Consider the following 24320-nt stretch of genomic DNA (forward strand, 5'->3'; position numbering starts at 1 on the left):
ATCTAACTGAGTCACAACTGAATCCTGAGAACAGACATAGGTTTCTGGAGAAAAATGCCCAACTAGTTCATAATCACAGCTCTAACTGTCAAATATCCCCGCAACCGATTCCATCCTCCACACTGACGCTGTTTCCCCTCAGCCCGGCGCTCCATAGTGCACCTGAAACGACTCATCAGAAGCTACAAATCGCCCTTGCGCCCCCTCCGGGACACCAAGGGTACCTGAACCCTTTAGCATTAACATTCTTTGAAATGCAACTGACTGGCTCTAGGACCCTGCTGCTAAAACGCCCTTTGAAATTCACACACACTAGGAGATGCAGACTCCGCCCCTTCAGAGCTCTAGCCCGTCAGCTACCATTCCAAAACTATTTTTTTGTTTGTTTTCTTCACGTAATACCACTAAAACTGTTCACGAAGCCTCATTGTGGGAAGGCATGGGGTTATTCACATCCAGCCAGACTTTATTTTCTTCGTTTAGAAGTCAGTTGGCATCAGTTAGGCGTGAAGGTTCAAGTGGACTGGCAATCGTGTTCCAGCCTACAAGGCGCTCCTGTTGGAGGTCGGGTTCTGTCCAAACGAAGGAGGAAGACTAGGAACAAAGAATGGCGTTCTGGAACAGCACAGAACGGAAGCCCCAAGTGAGATCAGTATTCACGATGATGGAGATGTGGGTCTTCAAAAGCTGTAGAAAATAATTAATGGTGCATGCCTATAGCCTAGTGTCAGATGAGACACCTGTCACAGAGTTCGGGCATACCCCAAAATGCTGGCAATGGTATGCTAAACATCTCAGTTGAAGTAACATTTATATAAGAGCAGTGAACGCGAATTCCCATTGAACAAAATCACAATATACAGGTGTCCCTGTGAAAATACAGCTCTGGGCCGGGCGATGGTGGCGCACGCCTTTAATCCCAGCACTCGGGAGGCAGAGGCAGGCGGATCTCTGTGAGTTCGAGACCAGCCTGGTCTACAGAGCTAGTTCCAGGACAGGCTCCAAAGCCACAGAGAAACCCTGTCTCGAAAAACCAAAAAAAAAAAAAAAAAAAAAAAAAAAAAAAAAAAAAAAAAAAAAAGGAAAATACAGCTCTGGTCTAAAGGACTGTTAGTTAATTCTGGAGTCAAAATCGAGTGATCAGATCTTGAGGACATAGATTTAGTGTCCGCAAGCAAGAGGGATGAGGGAGGTAAAAAGCTCTCTACAGGAAGAAGACACTGAATACTCTGCTACAGCTCTGTAACAATTCCCTGGAGTTTCTAGAGTTAACAGACTAAATGAGAGTTACAAATCAAGGTACTCTGCAAACGCATTGGTGAAAACGTCCCCGGTTCTGACGGCTGCCGGACAGCAGGAAACCCTCTACTGGGGGCTTCGGATACGATCTGATTACAGTCCCAGCCTAGAGCTGGGGGAAGCTGGTGGTCCTGGGCACATCCCAAAGGTTACCTGTGAAGGGCACCGAGAGGTTAGGTCAGACAAGCAGGCGGGCCACAAATGGCAACCGAGTGGCTAAAGACACTCCGCGATCATTTGGCTGCAATCACGGGTTTTAATCAACTGATGAGCCTTGTGGAATCTTTAACTGGTGTGTCCCACAACCCTGAAGTCTGGTTGCCACACGAGAAGTGGGAGTGTCCGCAAGCAAGAGGGATGAGGGAGGTAAAAAGCTCTCTACAGGAAGAAGACAACTGACATATTCGTCATGAGAAGTGATCATAGGCTGTGCAAACCCGTTCTTAGAGGGACCGAGATGAACACCAAAGTTAGCAGCCCAAACAGCCGAAATCCAAGAAGCCTTAGGAGGCTTCCATGTCTGGTAACGAGTTTCCTCTGGGAAGCAACATAATCCTTCCATTTAGTGTGTGTTTCTCCACAGCTCCACAGGCAGGGGGAGAGCAAAGGAAAACTGGGCCGCTTTATTTTATTTTGACCTAACAAGATTTGTCCTACTATTCTGTAAAGCACCCCCCTTTTCTTTTGGTAGAATAGTGGTTGAGAGGACAGTAGCCCATAATAGGGCCATCCACTATGTCGTATGTATTTACGAAGTCTGTGTGACTGTTTTAAAAAAACTAGGGCCTTGCCGGGCGGTGGTGGCGCACGCCTTTAATCCCAGCACTCGGGAGGCAGAGGCAGGCGGATCTCCGTGAGTTCGAGACCAGCCTGGTCTACAAGAGCTAGTTCCAGGACAGGCTCCAAAACCACAGAGAAACCCTGTCTCGAAAAACCAAAAAAAAAAAAAAAAAAAAAAAAAAAAAAAAAAACCAAACTAGGGCCTTAATAGTCCCGGTGGGGAAGGGGGCAGATGATGAATTCAATTAACAGATACAGTTGCTGTTTGAGCAAAACGATAATAGGGAAACAAGACGAAGAAAGTGAAAGGGAAAAGAATGCCTGGGGACCAAAAACTATGGCTCTATACATCAGGCCCCAAATGGAAAAGGCGAGAAGCAAGTGCATGAAGCAAGAGCCACGGAAAAGTCACACATGTTCCCATGCTGCCCTCCTGACCTCCTGGACGGCGGTCTGGAAGAGTCTCTAACCCACCTGCTGAACGAACGGCCCAAAGGCTCGGCCAAGCGCGCTCCAGGCACGTGCAGGAGAGCCTGGGTTAAGACACTGGACTGCACCTTGGCGAGTTTTGAGTCATTTTGCTAGGAGTTGTGACAGTCTGCGGGATTATCATGCTGTTCTCATTCCAGAGTACGAGGGACAACTGCCTGCTTCCAACACGCCCCCCCCCCCCCCCCCCCCCCCCCCGCCCTGGCACCCAGATCTTATGATCACTTCTAGCATGGTTTGGAGTTAGAAGACAAGAAATTTTCAAGTACTTTCATTAAAATGTTCCCGAAGGATAAACAAAATAACTGCCAAAGCATAGATTTGTAGTGGAAACAATTGGACTAACCATAAAGACCCACGTCATCATCTGCTCCTTCAGGACAAAGGGAGTGAGACGGGGAAGGAGGCTGCCACTCCCAGTCTGTGTGGCAAGGGACAGAGCAGCAGATGAAGGTCTGGGCCCTCCACACCTCTGGTCGACTGAAAGAAGAGAATAGTAAAATTACAATCCCTGTCGTGTATAGGATCTGTTTTCTGTTGCCAATAATACCACCAAACGAAAGAACTCTTAAGAAAAACTGGTTTATTTCGGCTCATGATTCTGGATGTCTAAAGCCTGGGTTACGTGAAACCCTATCGAAAGCAAAGTGAGCAAAGGGTTGTGAATGGTATGATGACCTAGAGGGGGGAAAAAAACCCAAAACTAAATGAGAATAGTAGTAGCTAGCTCACAGTGTGGACAAACAGGCTATAAGCCAGCCACGGACACCAGCTATAGCGATTAGCATACAGCCTACCTACCACCAAAGTTTAAATTGAGTTCTGCTGACCCGTCGCATGAGATTCATCAATACTGCACTAATCTATTGTGTGCATGTGTGTGCGCATGCCATAGCAACACGGTGGTGTCCAAGGACAACTTGTAGGAGTAATTCCTCTTTCCATGTGAAACCTGGGGATCAAACTCAGGTCCTCAGGCTCCGTGGCATGTGCCCTTTACCTGCTAAGACATCTTGCTAGTTGATTTTGATCCCCTCAGCTTCATGACAATAGAACAAAAGCCTTTTAGTGACCTTTAAAAGTATGTTCTATGAACTGGACTAATATACGCACAAATTGAAAAATGTTTTGCACCTGCGTGACGACTACACTAAAGTCTGTAGAATTCTGTGCCATATGGAAAGGTAAGGCTTTTGTTTCTGGACAGTAGGAACGGGGTCAGTCCTGCTCACGGCGGCAGTCCCAGCACCTAGTCCAATGCCTGACACTGCAATACCAGACATTCAACCAGTGTGAACAGACACTAACCTACTCCACAGACTCTTGTTGAGAGAAATGAAAACATCCTCTAAAGGAAAGCAAGCAGAAAACTCTAGAACTAAAATAAAAATTCTAGGGTGGTAGTCCTAATCCCTTCAGCAAGAAGAAGAGATATTCTTGGAATTTATGCAAACCAGGAAGGGCAACACTGAACAAGTCCACTTTGGAAAAGCTCCACACAGAAATATTTGCTAAGCGGATGATTTCACATATGGCTCTCAACATTGTGATTCTGGCTTGTCGTCATGGTCCCGAAGTAGGTCTGCAAGTCAACCAAGCCAGGGTGTACGCCTGTCAACAGGCCAATGACCTACTTAAGAACGGCAAATGGTGGGCGATTATGAAACCAAAGAAAATTCGAGGATGAATATGTTTGAGAGAATAGAGCGGTGAATGGGCAGTCTACAAATGTCAAGATTGAACACAGCTTCTGCAGATCGTTTCAGTTATGAATGAACTCTTTAAATGCGGCTATCAGTCTACAACCCAGAGCTGGCAATCACAGAATTGACAGGCTTGTGCTTGTGTGCGCACACATATGTTGGTGTCCACTGAGAACTTGCTCGATGTAGCAGGATTTATAGGCATATGCCCAAAGTCCCAACACTGAGGATGCAGAAGCCGGCAGATCTCTTGCGTTTGAGACCAGTCAAGCTACAGGGACAGCATGTCTAGAACAAACCCACACAACAAAAGCCCAGGAAATATTTTTGGTGCACCTACATAGCTGGGTACTGGGTCGAGTATTGCATCATTTTCATGGAAAATGATGAGGTGGAAACCCACACCACTGCCTGAAAAGTGAAGAAACCCAGGCTCAGGGTGTTAAACACGTGTCTGAATCTGAGACCTATCGTCCCCCACCCCCCAGTATAACCCTCAGTGATACTGAAGTCCATGCATGATGGATAGGTGAGCACTGCATCTGTGCCAGATCCCTGTGTCTCCCACTTGCTCAGAGTGCTCCTGAGCAACTCTTTAGCCATGCAGGCAGGTTTCGGATTGGTGTCTTGCCTCAGCCTCCTGAGTAGCTGGCATGACAGGCCTATGCCACCAACGGCCAACTCTCTTGGCTGTTTTTACAGTAACAGAAAGCTGACCGACACTACGCCAAGCTTACAGCTCCTAATAGTCATTATCTAAACCAATCCTAACATAATGAGTCAACACAATGCCTGCGGACATAACTTTGTACAGAAAGAGATGGTATTGACGGAAAGCTAGCAATGCCAATGTTTAGGGTTCCCCGTCCCCTCTGGCTGCAGATTCAGGGCTGCACACCTCAAAAGGAGCTCCCTAAGCCTCTGGAGGGTCCCTTGAGAGATCTAACACCATGTTTACTACCCATAGGATGACTAGAGCTAGCTGGATGAGCAAAGACGAGTGTTATTGCTCAGGGCCAAGAAAAGTAATTTTAAGACCCTACAGTCACCACACACTCCAACAGGAACCCAGCACCCATGGGAGAAGCTGGAGTGCAAATCCATGTCTTGTATGAAGCAGTTCAAATGCTAAACGCATAATAGAAAGTACTGAAAGTTCCGCTTTGTGTCTCCAGGCTTTCTATAGGGACTAATTTCATATGCTAAGTCGGTACCTCTATAAAACCAAGAGAAGGTAGTATGGATCTGGACGTGCACATGAAGAAAACAAGCAAGAACGAGACAAGTGTATTATTTTCTTTATATACAAAAACAAAGGCCCAAAATATGGTTTGTTGAAGTAGCTATCAACAGGATGTCAGCTGACTTCACGTTTGCTTTGGTCAGCACGGCCTGGGAACAGCAGTCGGTCCCCTCCCTAACAGCACAGAAACACACTGACAGGACTGCCTTCAATACAGAACAAAGAGCTTTCAGGGAAAATTAAGTTAATTTTAAACCAAAACATTTTACCAATAAATAAGAAATTCTGAAAGGTAACATCCCCACCTGACACTCTTGGGCGTAACACGCACACCAATTTTGAAAATAAAAATGTTCTCACAATAGTCATAACAGGTGATCATATAGCAAGCCATGTAATGAAATTATTTTAATGTATTTTTTAAAAACGAAAATCTTAAGAACCAAACATGAACTTTAAAAGTTGGCACTTACTTTCTACAACTGTACACATCCTAAAACAATGGTCTAGTACTTTCTTACAGAACATAATTCAAACTCTGTTGGCATTTCAATATACTCCTAAGGAAACAGTTAAAAGCACTTTTAGTATGCCAGATCTCAAACAAAGTTCATAATTCTGATTTATGGCTATGAAGAGGCAGTCAGTTTCTACTGAAAACTGCAGCCAGTGATAAAACATACTTGGAAAACAAATGATCGGTCTGAAGATCTTTAATATCGGTTAAGACAGTCTGATGTTTGTTGCCAATGAAAGGTACTTTAATCCAATGTGCAAAAAAAATAAAAAAATAAAAAAGTGCAGCTGTCCTTTCCCTTGAAATACGTAGGACCAACACTACTATTTACACATTTGAAAGATTTGAAATTATTTAAGCATCTTTATGAGAAACCGAGAGCTGCAGAGAACCCCAAAAGCTTGATCATCCATAAACTACTAAAACATCTCAAGAAGCATTTTTGTTTCTTGTCCTAATTTTGATCCTAAATACAAAACCAATTTTGAAATCAGTCAGGATTTTGAAGACCTAGGAAATTTGAGGGTTTTTGTATCTGTGAAAACCTGGTCTCGGAGACTTCTCTCCTTCTCTCACTACCGGTTCACTCCAGACACCCACAGGCAGAGTGGCCACACTGGGTCAAAGAGGAACTCAGTTCCAGTACTACCAGCATCCTGGTGGTCGCACTCACCCTGAGGTCCACATGACCTGCAGCATTTGGGGTGGGGGCAGGGGCCATCACAACGGATGAAGAAACACTTCAGCAAAGCAACCATTTACTGTCCACGGAAACAGTAAAAACAATGATATACAGAGAGATTTAAAAATCAACAAGCCAAATATAAAACTAACACCATTCCGTATTTCCAAACTTGGTTTTGTATTTATAGTGTCCTGGGTCGGTCGGCATGTGCCAACATTTTCTGCACCAATATGAAGTTCTTGTATCCAGTTAATAAAACTGCTGTTTTGACCATAAGTCACATATATTGGGACGGGTAGGCAATCAATTTATTCAATTACTCTGCGGTGCACTCACCAGTTTGGCAAGCATAGAGGAATTAAGAATGGAAGAGAAGCCGCTCACTTTCAACCGGACAAAGGAGTTTTCAAATTAAAACCATAAAGAGGGGCAGGGGAGCTTACCGGGAACATGAACACTAGACATCACAAAAAAACAAAATAAAAAACTGTTTGGTCAGAACGTAGTAACGTAACTGCCTTGAGGAATCTGAAAATCACCTAACTGGAATGAGCTCTGTCTTAGGTCCAGCCAGTCCAACACTCTAAGTTGCCACAAAAGCAGTCAAAGGTGTTCACTGACTGGGATCAATGCAACCTTGGCATCGACCTCCCAGGCCACGTGTTCCTGACCCATCACCTCTAGCTGCAGGCAATGGTCTCCAGCTGCTGCTCTGCCTCGGCAGCCATGGCTGCCGCCTGCAACTGTTCTGTCTCACTCTGGATGGCACTGGGGGTGACCTGCTTCCTTTCACTGTGCATATTGTTCTCATGCCTCTTCAGATCTGAGGCCTTAGCAAACGCCTTGGTGCAGGAGCCACACACGAAAGGCTTCTCCCCTCGGTGTCTCCTTTCGTGGTCCTTGAGGTGAGACTTGTGTTTGAAGGCTTTGTCACACATATGACATGCAAATGGTCTTTCGTTGCTGTGAACCCGCTCATGCTTCTTTAGGTCTGGGGCGCGGATAAAGGACTTCCCGCACACCTCACAGCTGTAGGGCTTATACCCTGTGTGAATTTTCAGGTGTTCCTTCAGGTGGGCCTGGGTGGTGAAACCTTTTGTACACATTTCACAAACAAACGGCCTGTCTGCTGTGTGGAGCTTTTCATGCTTCCTCAATCTGCCTTCATCAGAAAACGTCTTACCACACGCTTGGCAGGCAATCTGCTCCCGATGGTGACCATAGAGCAAATACTCAAACTTCATGTCACTGGCAGCTGTTGTCCAGCCTGGAGTCTGTTCGTCTTTTACTTCACCCATCCCGTCATTAAATGTTAAGGCTTGAGGGGTCTGAGACCCCAGATCTTTGGACTCGGGAGTCTCCATGGATTCTACTTCCTGGCCATAGCAGTTCACTTTTCGGACTTCCTCACTCCCCAGTTCTTTTAAAATCGCCTCCTGAACCCTGAGAGTAGTAGTGGGGGACTTGCCGTCCTCCTGACTCGGGGGAGTGCCTTCTACCGTGTCGTCGGAGGGACTGTCATCCTGGTCCCCGATTTCTTCCACATCATCATCCTGAGCGTCGGCGGCATCTCCGATGGGCCGATTTAACTTGAGGCAGTACTTGCTCTTGGACTGGCCATTGCTTTCATCGGGACTGGACACATCACGCTTCTGAGAACAGAGTTTATCCAGAAACCGGATACCAAGGATCTGACCCGATGACATCATCAGGTTCACATCCTCCTTTTTCACGGAAATCTTTGCTGTGTACATGTAGTTCAGGACCTCTTCAAATATATCAGAGCGGAGGAAATCTATCTCGATGACGGAAGAACTATCCACTTCTAGCTTCTTGAAGAGCTTCTTGAAGTAGGTGCTGCAGGCAGCGAGAACACAGCGATGGGCTCTGAACTTCACATCTTCAACCACGATCGCGATATCGCAAAACTCTCCTTCCAGGCGCTGTTCATTCAGCGTTTTCAGAAACAGTGTTTTATGATCGTCGTCATTATATTTTATGGTTTCAGACATACTGATGAAAAACTCCTGCAAAAAAATTTTTTTTTAAAGGAGTTTAATTAATGAGTAGTGCTCCCCATACCCACCCCACCCCTGCCCCAAAAGCAGTCATACTGTGACTATTTGGAACCCAACAATCTAGAATCTTGGTGTTAAAGATGTTCCAAAAACAGGCAGGAAAGAATGACCCCAGACAAGGGATTTCCATGTTGCTATTCTGAAGTACTTTCAGTTTACAACAGTTTCCTAGTTAGAACAACAGCAGCTTTTAACAAAATACACACCAGGCATTATTCTATATGCTTTAGATGTCTCAACACACTTAAGTACAAATAACCCTATGAAATAGGTGTTGTCCTCGGTTTGTAAAAGGGGTTAAGGAGCTGTGCTATAACTATTTAAGATCTAGTAATCAAATCCAGGAAACGTGGTTTAAAAACTCAGACTGTCAAGGCAGAGGAAAAAGACTGATAAACAGTCCGACCGTGAAGTATGTTACAGGATTGAGACAAGAATCCTCAAGTCCTGGAGCCGGAGACCTCAGTAGGTAAAAGGGGGCTATATTCCCTGCAGCAGTGTAACACATGGTGGGCCTCTAATTTCAAGAAGGTACAAGTGAATTCTGGAGCAGAGTCGGCTAGCTCTACTAGCTGAACAGTGAACTCCAGGTAGAACCGAGAGAGCCTGCCTCCGCCAACAATGGAGAGCAATCAGGAAGACTCCCACCATGTCAGCCTAGGGGTTCCGCAGGAATGGCCTTACACACACACATGCACATGCACATACACGCATGCACGCACTTGCACACGTGCAGACATGAATACACGCCACAAACACAGAAAAAGAGAATCCGCAAGTCCTATCTATGGCGTCTGATTCCAAGGACGGAGGACTCAGGAAAATACCATCTGGGTTGGGCATTATACTTCCTTGAGAAGAGACAAACCACCATTGGAGAGGTAGAGAGGCCATTGTAGCCACAGGAGTCTGTGTTTTCTACTAGTCTCTCCACAGCTGCTTTGGGCCACTCCTGGACGAGCGTCAAGGTTTAATCTGACCCCAAAGATATCTGGGAAGAGACTGACGAGTGGCTTCTTGTCACAGGATGTCAATCTTCCAGCCACCCAGTTAAGTCTCACCAGCAACAGGCATGCAGGACCAGAAGTGCTTCAAGTTTCAGATTTTTTCAGATTTTGCAATTATGCATATTCCTCATAAAATAAATTGGGGAAGCCAGTCCAAGCCAAAATACAAAACTAGTTGATATTTTATACATACCTTACACACATAGTATGAAGGTAATTTATACAGTATTTCAAATAATACTTTATTTATTTCGTTTTCTTTTTTCTTTCTTACTTTTTTTTTTGGTTTTCCGAGATAGAGTTTCTCCGTGTAGCCCTGGCTGTCCTGGAACTCACTCTGTAGACCAGGCTACATAGATAACCTCATAGTTGAACTCATAGATAACCACCTGCCTCTGACTCCTGATTGGTGGGATTAAAGGTGTGCGCCACCACCGCCTGGCTTAGATAGTATTTTAAACAAAACTTCATAGTATAGATTTTTCATTTGTGGCTTCTTATCAGCCTTCAGGAAGTGTCAGGATTTGAGTATTTTGGACTTACGGAGGTTCAACCCTTACTCAGTAAGTGTTGAAGTATTTTAAATTAAAAGCAAAAGAATTTCAGGACCACCACGAAAGACCTAGCAATGTGTTTAAGAACTGATCTAAAACCAATGTGTTTTACATTTTCTACTAAAAGAAAAACAAAACAATTGTCTTAGTTTTATTCAACAGTGTATATGTCTGAGGAAAGCAGATTTTTCCTCATAGAAAAAGAATTGTAAATGTGTAACTAGAATGTGTGTGTGTGTGTGTGTGTGTCTGTGTGCACAGTGGGGACCAGGGGCTTGCTTAAGCCAAGAAAATACACAACCCCTTATCCGATACCCCTAGACCTGAGATACTTATTTTAAATCAAATGCCAAGTGATATTCTAATTTTTAATATTCTAAGGTACACTTACCATGAACAATTCAGGCTATTTTCTTAATGCCTTAAACTCCAAAATCTTCAGATCAGAGTAAGTCTGATCAGGGGCAAGCCAGATCTATCAGAAAAAAGATAAAAGACTAAGTAAGATTTTTCCCTATCTCAAATTCTAAACCAAGTGTTTACAAGAACCACAGACCCCTTTATCGCCCCACCTCTTGCATACGAACCCATTTTTCTGGGTAGAAGCCAGTAATCTGACTAGCAGTAATCCGGCCTGGTTCTACATAAGGACTAGAAGTGTGGCAGGTGACATCAGTGTGTGTCCTTACCCCCACCACGTCCTGTTGGGTACCTAGTTCTCCACTTTCTCTTCAGGACCTAGAAACGTCTAGATGCACGTTTCTCTAAATATAGCAGAGGCTGTAGGAGCACACGTTCGCTAGGAGGGGAAGCAAGGAGCAAACATTGTCCGCGCAATTGTAAACTGTGTGCCAGACGGCAGCGGCAAAGTCCACACTTTTCCCTCTATCCCTTCCTATACAAAGGTTCAAAGAATTTGCTTTGATTCTTAAGTCTCATCTATAGGACTCTACATCCTGCAGGCCCATATACTAAAGAACAAAAATATCCTCTAGTGACCACTAATCCCACAAACACGGAAGTGTGTAGAAGCAGGTGGCTGCGCTAGAATCCAGTCCTACACAAAGACTTGGCGCAAGACTCCACCAAAGGACCCCTAACAAATTCCTGCAATAGGAAGGAACCACAGAGCTCGGAACCAGCAGGCTTTCTCATCTGTACTACATGAGGGCTGGTAAGGGGATTTCTAAGGATGCGCCATTCTTCATTTAGGCCTTCCTGTGTTCTAGATGCAGCCTGAGCCTGCAGCGGGCTTGAAGGAGGGCACTCCCTTCAGAATCTTTGGTGACACCTCTGTTGTCACTAACTGTGGAATCAAAACGAGCATGGCAGAGAAGGGTGGCTCTACAGTAGCCATGGCAACGCATCAGCGTGCAGCTTCTCATTTCTGGTTAGTGTGTATTCTTTTTCAAAGGAGGTCACGGGCCAATCGGCTCGTTTTTTTTCCCCCTATAGAGATGTTCCCATTGCTAAGTTCAAATGAGTCAAACCGGAAGATAGCCATTGCCAGTATGTGTGTAAGTAGGTGTGGGACAAGACATAGTCCAACACATACAATACCCTAAAGCAGCTCCTTGCTAGCCGTTCTCCAGATCGCGGGAACGCTAAGGCGCCCGCACCGGGGAGCAGGGAGCCCGGCTTTCCCAAAGCAAACTTACATAAGCAGTCGCAGCCGCCTCCTTATGCCGGAGCAGCTGCGACAATGGCGGCCACACCACTTCCCTGTTGCGACCGCACAACTTGGGAGTGGGGAAGACTGGGCCTGGCGCGAGACTCGGGGCGCAGCCCGCGCGTGGGAGCCCACGCTCGCATTTCGCAGCCCGGGAGCCGCCGAGCGCAGCGAGCCCTGAAGCATTCTTTCCCAAACAAAAGCTCCCCGGCGTGGCGCCCGTCGGCGACAGGCCACTTTCCCTTCCACGATCCGCCACTTCTCCAGGTGGCAGCGCGGGAGCGAGGTTCTTCCCTGGCCCGCAGCAGCAGCCCCGGCGGCGGCGCGGCGAGCACGGGAGCGGGCATGCGGGCCGGTTCCGCAGCCCCGCGCCGCGCCGCGCCCTGCTCCGCCCGCGAGCCCCGAGCTCGCGCCCCGCGCACTCCGCGGCCTGCGCGTCTGGTCCTCCCGCGCCCTCCCGCGGCCAGGGGCGGGGGCGGCGCGCGGCCGGCTCCCCGGAGCTCCGCGGACGCAGGCGGGGAGCGTGCGCGGGGGATCCCGTCTGCTCCGGGGAAAATGGTGGGGGGGGGGGGCGAGAGACAGCTGCGAGGGGCGGCGCCCCGCGGGCCGCGCTCGGGCCCGGCTCGGCCGTCCCCACCCCCACCGCGGTGCACTGCGGCGAGGAGAGCGGGGCGGCCATGAACTCGGCCGCCGAGCGAGCGAGCGAGCGAGGGAGCGCGCGCGCGGGCCGCCGCCTGGCCTCTCCCCACCGGCTCGCTCGCCGGCCTGCGCGGCCCCCGGGGCGCCCGGCCCCCACGCCCAACCGCGGCCCACGCCCGATCCCGCTCGCACCGCGCTGCGCCGCCACATCCTGCAGCTGGCTGCTGCCCGAGCTCGGCGGGAACGCGCCTCCTCTCAGCCGCCCCGCCGCGCCCGCCGCCGGCTGCCCCCGCGTCCCCGCGCCCGCCCCGGCCCTTTCAGCACCCGGCCCGCGCTTACCTGCAGCCTGGCACAGCTACAGACGCTCGCCGTGGGCTCCCGCGGTCGGCAGCGCGCAGGCCAGGACGGGATGGACGCGGGGGCACGGTGGGTGGCAGTGTTTTGGATTTTGTTGTTTTTTTTTTTTTGTAGTTTGGGGAGGGGGTGGGGTGGGGGGGAAATCGTGCACGTCCCTGGTGGTAGCAGCCCTCTTCCTGCACGAGCACAGAATATCTAGCCGGCCGCGAACACCCCCACCCCCCCTCCCCGTGCATGCGCGGTGCGAGCCTGGAGGGGGGGGGCAGAAGGCGCGCCGCCGCCTGCGCAGGCACGGAACCCGACCGGGCCTCTTGAGTGAGCGAGCAGGGAAAGGGTTAACCTAGGACCTTACGGGTCGACGCTTTCCTTGGCTCTACGGGGCCGCCCGCGGAGGGCCCTGGGCCCTGCGCACGCGCGCGCACGCGCGCGGCATGGGGCGCGCGAAGCCCGCGCGCGGGAGAAGGGGGTGGGCGGGGCTAGGGCGGGGCTTCGGCCGCTGGGGAGCGAATGCTCGAGCTCAGTTCTCGGGCACCCGCCCCGCCTGGAGCTCTGGGCTCCTGGGCTCCCGCCGGCGCCGGGCCTCGGAGCTGCGTCGGGAACGCGGGAACCTGCGCTCCCGTGCGTGTGCATGTGCGTGGGCCAGTACTGCCCCTGGGTGCGCGCGATTCGGGCGCTGAGCTCGTCCTGGCTTTTGGGCAGGTGTCCCGGGCACCGTCGCTCAGTGTGCTCTCGCCTGGACACCCAGGCGCGATTCCCGGACGCCGAGGGCCTGGTTCCTGTCCCTGCGGCTTTGTTTATGGGGAGCAGGCATTTGCAGAACAAATGAAGGGCCATCTTTGATTTGGAATGTAAGGGGCAATTCCAGTCACCTAGGACAATTTGCACACCCCCAAAGCTTTGGATCTGCCAGACTAATGGGTGCCCCTGCGTTTACCCGAGTGCTTCCCCCTCTAGCAGTCCTGCACTTGGCACTCCCATGAGGAAATCTGATAGCTGGTACTGTCAGCACATCCATGGAGATGTTATAGCTCCCTTGGCGATGAACCTTGTGTTCCTTGTGCTACACGGCCTGAGTCTCTTAAGTGCTCTCAGGCTCAGGGCCTGGGAAGTGCCTTTAGCGCCCACATTTCTGTTCGTCCTACAGTATCGGCGGCTGGACTGAGCTGCCATGCTCCTTAGAGACACTTCTGCTGCATTATCACACCTCTAACAGTCTGTCAAGTCACATGAATAACATCTGAAATTAGGGCAGGACCGTGGACTTACGGGAAGATGATGTGTCCGTGCTAGGCACGTAAGTAAACACGAAGGAATATTGTGATAGCCTCTGTTTGCTAAAGGCCGTCGGTTCAGCCTCAGCTGTACAGCTGTAATATTAACCACTACTGGTTTAACGTCTCCGAAGGTGTTTTGACACACGGTTTCAGGTTTTTATTTTCTGTGTATGAGTGCTTTGCTTGCATGAATGAATGTGCACCGCCTGTGTCTGGTGCCAGTGAAGGTCGGAGGAGGGTGTCAGATCCCCTGGAACTGGAGCAGGATATTGTTAGCCACCATGTGGGTTCTGGGAAGCAAACCTGAGCTCCCTGCAAGGGAATTAAGTGCTCTTAACAGCTGAGCCATCGTTAGAGCTCACACACACGTCTTTCGATGCCCACAATAGCAGTTGTGTTAGCAGGTGGAAGAGTCGACATAGAATAAACCTGTCCTAGAGTTTACGCATATCTGTCTCAAAATACCGAATAAACTAACTTTTCTAAGCCACGTTTTTGGTTTTTTAAATGATTTATTTTTTTTATTATATTTAAGGGTGTGTATGTGTACTCTGTGTGTGCTCAAACACATGGTTATTTGCATATGAGTGCATGTGACATTTGGAATCCAGAGGCTTTGGATCCCCTGGAGCTGGAGTTACAGACCACTGTGGGCCACCTGACATGGGTCGTGGAAACCAAACTCTGGTCCTCTGGAAGTGGAGCTAGAACTCTTAACTACTGAGTCCTCTCTTGTCAGAGATCAGCTTCCACAAAAGTATCATTTACCAGGGTAGGGGCATGGGGATTAGAAAAGTAAAGAGAATGAAGACGTGAGTGAAAATAACAAAACAGAAACATAGGATAGCACCGGGAGGGAGTTCCAGTGAATATTGAAATCCGCCTGCCTTTAATTTTCCATACACTTTTATACCCCAATACAACAGGGAGAAGAAGACAAAAGACTGCTTTAACATGATACAAAGGACAGCTGGAACAGTTATTTGCTTCAATACTTTGAGATATCAAGGCATTAGCATTCTCTTGTTTAGGCTGTGAACCCACCCGAGACCAAGTATCCTGAAGGCAGCCACTCCCAAGGTCAAACCTCCCATTTCAAAAGAAGGAGCTTGAATTTCTCGGCTCCTGGTCAGGGTAGAGTGGATCTACCTACAAGGGCCATCTTAATGTCAGAAACACTAAGTTACCACACCCTAGGTCAGGGTTTGTAGCCACACTTGTCAACAGATTTGAACAAGCTCAAACTCTGACAAGATGGAAGTAGGCTCACATTTTTGGGCCTCTAAAAATCTCTCCAGCCTTTTAAACCTCACCCTGTTGTTTTCTGAAATGGAGACGAGGAAAACAGGGCAGCTGTGAGGATTAGCCCACACGGTACCCAGGCATGTTCTTAGTGCAAATATTAGACCCCTGTTGTTAAGGATACCCATACCATCCGTGGTGTTGGGTTCCCATGGCAGCGGCAGGAAGTGGTCATCACACTTGACACTGCCTGTTTGCTTTCTGCTTGTTTGCACTGCTCTGAGCTTACACTTTAGTCCTGCCTGTGCTTTGTTTATAGGGGACTAATAGGGAGCGCTCATGGACTTGTGTTGTGAGGTAACAGGGTGACGGCTGAAGTTCATGGTGCGGGAGCATGGCTCGCTTGCAGTAATCTTCACTGCTCTTGGACCACACCGGGAGGGCTTCGCTCTCTGGATTTATTGTCTGCCTCATGTGTAGGGATGGTCTTTCTGCACACGGAAAGTAATCTGTCCCTGTGCTTTGACCAAGCTGGTAAAATTAAATTAGTTCAGAAAGTTCGTAAGCATTAGAACCATGAAGTGCCTGACATTTTTGTTTTGTCTCACTTATTCCTTGCATTTATGTTCATGCTACCGGTACTCTCCCTGCCTGGTCCTTGCTTATCATGGAGACTCGCAGGAACAAATAGAATAAAGAGGGACCATTCTCATGGGAAGGAGGAGCAGGGGTAGGAAATACTCACCTATGCCACCACCCTCAGCACGTACAAGACTCATAGAAAACATCAGTCAAATACCAGTCGATTGCAAGAATCAACCTAGAATTCAGTATGAAAGGGCACCTTGTGGAGTTCGTAGGGATCAAGGCCCTCCTGAAATACATTGGAACACGAGGCCTTTGGTAGAAGTGTTCTTCTTTTTCTACTAACAATGGCTGTCATTCTAGGTGGGGGACAACTGCTGGGATCATTCAGAGTGTGCTGCTTTTCACATAGGATGCTCACGGCCTCTGAAAAGAAACCTGTTTCTGAGAGTTGTGAGACTGGACTGTGGGACATACGGTGTGGCGTGTGGGATATCAGGGCACTGACGGATACAAAACGGCCCTTTAAGGGACAGTTGAAAGTTGTCCTGCTTAACAGCGACCATGCGGTCTATTGTTGTTTTTGACTATGCATACAAGTAGTAGAGATTGGACAACTTTTGAATAGTGCTTTTGAGTAACCTGTATTATTCGGTTTCTCATGCCCTTGGTCATCTGTGTTTAAAGGAACACTCGGGTCACCGTCTCCTCTGCTGCCTTGAATGACCAACAGATCTTAAAGAATGAAACCCATTGCAAATGAGCTGAATCTAGCCAAGTCCAGGTAGGCAAAACAACTCACCCACACTCCCGTTAGCAGGGAAATCATGTTTGTTTTGTAGGCTACCGGGAGACAGTATTTTGTGGTTTTTTGGTACAACATTCAATATATTGAAAAGAAAATCTCACATAGTGCCATAAGGACCCTTCCATTCTACTGCCCTGGAAACCCTGGATACAGAACAAAAATGGCATGATTCCATGGAGATAAAGATGTTCACATCCAACAAATGCCCATTCAGGACCTTAACACAAAAGCTTAAAAGCACACCCTACCGTGAAGAAGGAACAGGGGAAACTTGATTTAAACGGGAACTCAGCAAAAGCTTCCTTCTATGCTTAAGAGCTATAGGATGACAGAGGGGATAGCAGAGGAGAGTGGGGGCCAAAGTTTCAGATGACCAGTGTATTAGTCAGGGGTCTCTGAAGTAGTAGAACTTACAAAATGAATCTCTATATAGGAAGGAGGCTTAGAACAGACCACAGTCAGCTAATCCAACAGTGGTTGACGTGACCCAAAAGTCCAAGAATCCAGAAGCTGCTCAGTTCACGAGGCTGGTTGTCTCGGCTTATCTTCAGCAGATGCTGGAATCCCAGAGAAGTAGGTCCTAATGCCAGTGAAGGGATGGATTGTTAGCAAGGCGGGGGCAAGCAGGCAAAGAGCAAAAGCTTCCTTCTTCCATGTCCTTATATAGACGTCCAGGTGTGGTCCAGGTTAAAGGTGCCTCTTCCCGCGCTGGATCCATATTAGAGGCTTGTCTTTCTCAGCTCGAAAGATCTGGATTAAAAGCATGTCTTCATAACTAGAAGATCCAGACTAGAAGTGCAGCTTCCTATTTCAAATTAAGAAAAAAAAATCCCTCAGAGTTATGCCCTTTATTTTGGGAGTTTTAGTTTCTAATGTAGTCAAGTTAATAACCAAGAGTAGCTTTATAGCCATCGCAGCCAGGCACAGTGAGTGAAAGAGTGGAAGCAACTTGGTACAGTTGGGGTCCCCCAGTGGAGAGAGTGACCAGAATGTCGTGGCCTTGGGATGAAGCCCTGGCAAGAGCAGGACCCAGCTCTTCTCCTGCCTGAGCTGTCAGTGTCAGCCCAGATTCTCTGTTAAATAAGATTGCCTAGGTTTCGGTGAGATGACTCGGTAGAAGGTGATTGCCGCAAGACTGACTCAAGCTCTATTCCTGGAACCCATGCAAAGGTAGAAGAAATGAATAGCACACTCCGTAAAGTTGTTCCCTGGCCTCTGCATGTGTGCTGTCCTCCCACCCCCGCCACAATAAAAATCAGTTTTACTTAGGTACATTTGAGTCTCTTATCCAGAGTACATTGAACCTTGGCGTATACATCATGAACGCTTGCGTTTCAGAGGCTAGTACAGTACAGCTATTCTTGCAAAATTCTTAGAGGTGTCATCTAAGGAGAGACTTTAAACTTCAATATAGCAGGGGTGGGGAGTGCAGGTACCTTGATGTGCATGCAGAGGTCAGAGGACAACCTCTCTCCTTCACCATGTGGATCCTGGGGGTCAGACTCTGGGCCTCAGGCTTTTAGCACCAGGTGCCTTTACCGACTGACCCGTCTCGCCAGTCCTGGTGAGAGACATTTGAAACAACGTCAACTAAATGCTATTATCCATCACTACCTAGAAAGAGAAAAGCAGCAGATTCGTCACAAAACTTCCCTTTTACTAAAACGTGATCACTGTCCTAAGAATTATAACCTTGTGAGACTTCCCTTTGACAACCTATGATGGTACCAGTGAAATAAAAGGAATTGTCAGAAAATCAAATGCTGCTGTTCTTGGATCAACAGAAGTGACTTGGGTACATAACAACGGATTATCAAGTAAGAAGCGGGTTACTGATAGATACGTTTTTGTAGCATATGTACTTATAACACAGTATCCTGAGAGTTATAATCCCACTGGCTTTCCTTGGGGCAATCATATATCCACTTAAATAGTAGTAACACAATGCAAACTTGAACTTGTTCTATAAGAACGATCAGAATGTTATTGCTGCCTTAATGAAGTATTTTAGTGGCTTTGTTAAGAATGAGAATACTTGGAAGTTGAGTAAAATGGGGATACTTTATAAGATTTGTCTCTGATCTCCAGTTATAAAGCATCACAAGAAATAATTATATCAAACTTACTTTGGAACCATTACTTTGGAACTATCTGCATTGATAGTGATTAAAGAAGAAATTCTAGTTACTTCAGTAGAAAGGTTGGATAGCCAGACATTTCATCCCTGTGGAGGATACCTGATCAAATAGCATCAAAGTTTCTTTGAGAAACTTTGAGAAGTTTCCTTGGCTCACAGTGCCAGGAATTTCAGTCCACAGGCTGTCGTTCTGTTGCCTCTCAGCCATGGTGAAACAGACAGAATAGTGGTAGAACCGTGCATCAGAGGTTACTTACCTCACGGTGGGCAGGAAGCAGAGAAAGGGAAGAAGGAACAGCCCCCAAAGATATTCCCTAAAAAACCCCCACAAGCTTGGGTCCAACCTCCACTATATATAAACTTGTAAGGGGAGCAGTCTATAATTCAAATCATATATAGCACTCTATTCTGGGTCCCAAAAGGGTAAAGTCCATCTCACTATGCAAAATGTAATTAGTCAGTCTCTAAGAATCCTGTACTGATAACAGTTCTGACACTGTTCAGAAGGCCAAGCTAAACCTCTCCCTCGAGACGCAGGAAAAACTTATAGCTGTGAGCCCCTGTAAAATTATAAACAAATTATATATTTCCAAGGTGAAATGGTATGGAGTAAACATTTCCATCCCAAAAAGGAAGACTAGGAGGAATGTAAGGAGGGTTCACATCAAAGCAAGACGGAAGCATAGCCTGGAAAACATTGGTTCCGGTAGCTTCGGGTCCCACACATCGGGTGTGGGCTGACATGAGAACTCATTTTCCTGAGCATACTGGTTGGTGGTAGATCGCATGACCCCTTTCTTGGGCTGGCTGCACTTGCTGCGTGTAGCCTTGCTAGGCAGATGTTCTGTATTTCCAACATGTCGAAGATCCCCGGGTCTTCACTACAGCTTGGTAGAAACTTTAAGTAATAGCTGTCTTGAAGATTTTGTCATTTAATTTCAATTTCATGTTATCATATCAGCTGATCTTTGTATTCCAAACTATTTTGGATGATGTATTGGATAATCTCAACTGCATGTGATAAGAGCCTGTCTTTTTAAAGCCCCATGGGAGATGCTTATATTTTTACTTCAGAAGAAAATCAGTTAAGTTAAACCACCATTGTCACAAGCCACCTGTGTGCTGAGACTCATCACGTCGAGAAGACAGTTGGCTCTGTCTTGCTGTGTTCCATGTGTTAGCCACTTGTAGTAATAATGGGTGGCGGCGGGGCTGCGTCCCCAACACCCCAGCCTCCTGCCCGGCTAGCTTATGCCCTGAAATAATTACACGGACACTGTATTCTTTTAATCACTGCTTGGCCCATTCTCTTCTAGGCTAATTCTCACATATTAATTTAGCCCATTTCTAATCATCTGTGTATGGCACCCCAAGGTGCGCTTACCAGGAAGATTCTAGCCTATGTCCATCCTGGGTCGGAGCTTCATCCCGGGAGCGGGGCACGACATCTCTCTCAGGCGTCTGCTCCCGAGAGGAGAGACTGTGGAGTCTCTGAGCTCACTTCCTCTTCCTCCCAGTATCCTGTTCTGTTTACTCCACCCACAGGGCCAAGCAGTTTCTTTATTGGCCAATGACCTTCCTCCATCAGCCACTCTAGGTTTTGATCCCTTAGTTCACATCTGCAAGGCTTTTGTGTGCTTCTGGGATAAAATCTGCATATACACAGCTCAGAAGTGAGCTTGGGTTACTTCCAGGGGCTTCTTCCTCTTTATGACCTCCCTTCCCAATCCTCTGGAAACTGAGGCATTGCAAACTCTGTGTCTACATCTGGAGGTGGAGCTAAGTGGAGGGATAAGCAGAAGAAAAAGCAGTGACCAACTGGTGCTGATGAACTGTCATGTTTCCCGATACATTTGATTCATTAATGTATTTGTCCACTTGTAATTTAATTTTATTGTGTGTATAGGTGGGGTGTGGAGCATCGGGTGCTCTGTGTGGGTGCACAAATACTGTGGCATCGTGTGAAGGTCAGAGAGGAGCTTGCAGGAGGCAGTTCTCTCTTTCCACAATACAAGTGAACTCAGGTCCCCTGGCTTCCGGCAGGTGCACGTGATGCTAAACCTTCTCATTGATCCAATATGTCCATTTTAAAGAGCTATAAATATCCTTGTAAGGATTTCTTTTTTCCTTTACAGTGTGTTTCTCTATGTAATTCTGTTTACATTTAGCTCTATACACTTCCTATATTTCTCTGGTACTTAATTTAATATATATTATTAATAATATGATTAATCTGAGTGTGATTTAATAAAATTATTTTCAACTATACAGGAATATTTTTATTGAATCTTTTTATTGATACCTTTTAATTTTATATGTTTCTACCTTACAACTTGCAAGGATGTCATTACTTTCAAAATTCCTATGTGGGGGCCTGGAGAGATGGCTCAGAAGTTAAGAGCACTGGCTGCTCTTCCACAGGTCCTGAGTTCAATTCCCAGCAAGCAGATGGTGGCTCAGAACCATCTATAATGAGTTCTGGTGCCCTCTTCTGGCCTGCAGGGATACATGCAGACAGAACACTATATATGATAACAAATCTTTTTTAAAAATCCATGCGTATTTAACTTTTATTTATATTTACCACTGCTAATAACATCTTCCCTCCATTCCCCCAATAATCTTTCTCCTTCTTTTTCTCCATACATAAGTACACATTTGTTCTAAATCAGTTTCTTCCTTTTTTTAATTTATTTATAAGCCAATGATAATGATACCGGATTTTGATTCTACTGCATGTACTGGCTTTTTTGGGAGCCTAGTCTGTTTGGATGCACACCTTCCTAAATCAGTTTCTAACAGAAAGTCACAGATACCTTATTTTCTCCTAAATACCTCAATGTGTGTTTCCTTTCTAAAAGGGAGACAATATCTTATGCAACCACACCACGATGAGCAAAAATCAAGTATCTGACATGGGTGTGATGCCATCCCATAACCAACAGCCCATATTCAGGCTCCCTGCTCATTCCAGCATCATTTAAAATTACATACAGAAGGACACGGCACACTTTCCCCCAGCTACAGGAATCCTGATTCTAGTGATGAGAGCAGGCTTGCTTTTGGTCCTACCCGGCTCCCGCATGGCTAGCTTAGCCCCAGAAATAACAACACACAAACTGTATTCATTTAATCACTGCCTGCCCCATTAGTTCTAGCCTCTTATTGGCTAACTCTCACATCTTGCTTACCCATATCTAGTAATCTGTGTATCACCACGGGGTCGTGGCATACTGGAAAGATTCTAACCCACGTCCACCTCGGGCTAGAGCTTCATGGCAGTTGCCCGACTCTGCTTTCTTTCTCCCAGCATTCTGTTCTGTCTTCCCCTCCTACCTGTGTTCTGTCCTATCAGGCCAAGCAGTTTTCTTTATTAGTTAACCAATGAAACAACAGATAGATAGAAGAAGACCTTCCTACATCACCCGATTACCAGGGATTTTTCTTTTTATAGTTTTGCTTTTTTTTTTAAACTTGAGGATAATTTTTTGCCTTTCTTTCTTCTCTTTTCACTTGCAAGTTGCAAAGCCCAACCACATGATTGATTCCACAGTAGAATGTTGAGCCACCCTTGAGAGTTACTTTCTTTTCCAGAGGACAAACTTAAGGTTTAAATTTTGTCATTGATCAGAGTATTTCATCCAATAAAAGGAAATGTATATTCTTACGTTAATATCCCAAAAGTTTTATTGTTTTTGAGCAGCAGGCATTGAAGCTGGATTTGGTTTCTTCTTTGTTGTGGACACTTGAAGAAAGAAGAGCGGTTCACCAGTGTGTTGCACGATGTCTATCAAGTACCTTCTACCCTGGGACAGTGTCCGAACCTATAGCACTCAGGTTGTCCGAACTTGACACTCTACAGACTGACAACTTTTCACTCTGAAAGTGGAATTCAACTTCGGTCTATTATAAAAGCTAGATTGAAGCATCTACCAAATTCTACCTTAAATTCCTTTTTCTGTGTCTCCAAATGTTCATTATTTTCCTACTACTGAACTTTAGAAGTTGGTCTATCACATTGAACTTTTAGGCATATGATATAAAACGTCTATTATATTACTTATGGTGTTTAATAAACTCCATATTATGCCTTTTATACATAAAACTGTCCATGAATTCAGTATAAAATATGTTATCAAAATTATCATTCTGCCAAATATTGTTAAACTAATTTGAAAAGGCTGATTGCATTAGTACTTATTTCAGGCGAGCAAAAATTATTTTCGTCTTTTGGGAATTCAAAAGTCTTTCTGTTTTCTCAGCCATAAACACCTCAATATCAACGAAACTATTAATTAATAGAAAAGCTGAAATAAAAATTTCATTAATTGGTATTTGTAATTGAGTCATACCATCTCCACCTCCTACACACCTTTTCCTTCGTCAGTCCTGGGGTGTATATTGAGCATACTCTCGGAACCTGTTGTACCCCTTTCATATTTAGGTTGAAGGTTTAAATACACACACACACACACACACACACACACACACACATATTTATAAATGTATGTATATTTAAATCTAGGCTTATAGTACCCAAATAAACTTGTCATAGTTGGTCAAATGACCATTGAACTGAATAACTAAATAACAGAGTATTTAGTTTCTTATCTACATCGAAACTCAATATCCCTTTACAAAGTTAGTGTACAGGTGTTCAAATAAAGACATTGAAAAAAGCAGCCTACAGCAAAGGCTGCCTCCTTACTCAGTCTCCAGGTGCTAACTTGAATCCTCTGCCACTGTCTGCCAACCAGTGTTCCTTGAGCAGTCTGCTTCACGGCTCATGATTCAGGTTCCTTATTGGTGTAATCAAAAGGAAGCTAGCCCTTCCTCTAGGGCTACTTAATTCAATAAATGGAAATAATTGTTTCTTGTTATACATAGATTTTCTCAAGTTCTTTATATAAAATGTTATAGTACTTATATAAAACCCACACATCTTTCCATGTATGTTAAGTTATCTATGGATGACTTGCAGTACTCAATAGAATGTTAACACTTATTACATTGCTTAGGGAATATTGACCAGAAAAAGCCTGCACGTGGTCAGGACGAGGTGATTTTTTTTCCTTCCAGACTATTCTGTTTGCAGTTGTTTGGATCCAATATGGAGTACCTGTGGTATATGGAGACGGAGTGCATCTTTCTTGCATGGGACACTCTAGGCATTGTAGATGCAGCAGTGAACAAAACACACAAACACTTCTGGGAAGCAGACAATAAACCAGTAGAATCGCTATACATTGTTGCA

At 46.2% G+C, this 24320-nt stretch overlaps 1 protein-coding gene and 1 long non-coding RNA gene across 4 annotated transcripts; one reads left to right on the forward strand and one right to left on the reverse strand.

Annotated features, from left to right (window-relative positions):
* Window positions 1-5532: 5532 nt before the first annotated feature.
* On the reverse strand, window positions 5533-13326 carry LOC121459149 (zinc finger and BTB domain-containing protein 14). Of its 3 annotated transcripts, none has more exons than XM_041668692.1 (3): window positions 13003-13326; window positions 10747-10830; window positions 5533-8743 (listed from the first exon to the last, which is right to left on the reverse strand). In XM_041668692.1, exons 2-3 carry the CDS (start codon window positions 10747-10749, stop codon window positions 7397-7399), a joined length of 1350 nt encoding a protein of 449 aa, XP_041524626.1. In that variant the 5' UTR covers window positions 10750-10830; window positions 13003-13326; the 3' UTR covers window positions 5533-7396. The 3 variants fall into 3 exon arrangements, with proteins under 3 accessions (XP_041524626.1, XP_041524627.1, XP_041524628.1); XM_041668693.1 differs by lacking the exon at window positions 13003-13326 and adding an exon at window positions 12014-12209; XM_041668694.1 differs by lacking the exon at window positions 13003-13326 and adding an exon at window positions 11916-12032.
* Window positions 13070-22784, forward strand: LOC121459152. Its single transcript, XR_005975912.1, has 3 exons — window positions 13070-13089; window positions 16809-16905; window positions 22751-22784. It is a non-coding gene; the product is annotated as an uncharacterized LOC121459152 (long non-coding RNA).
* Window positions 22785-24320: the final 1536 nt, after the last annotated feature.

This window comes from Microtus oregoni, unplaced genomic scaffold, assembly GCF_018167655.1.
Source record: "Microtus oregoni isolate MIOR12 unplaced genomic scaffold, Mior012 000018F_ref0000195, whole genome shotgun sequence".
NCBI classification, from domain to species: Eukaryota; Metazoa; Chordata; class Mammalia; order Rodentia; family Cricetidae; genus Microtus; species Microtus oregoni.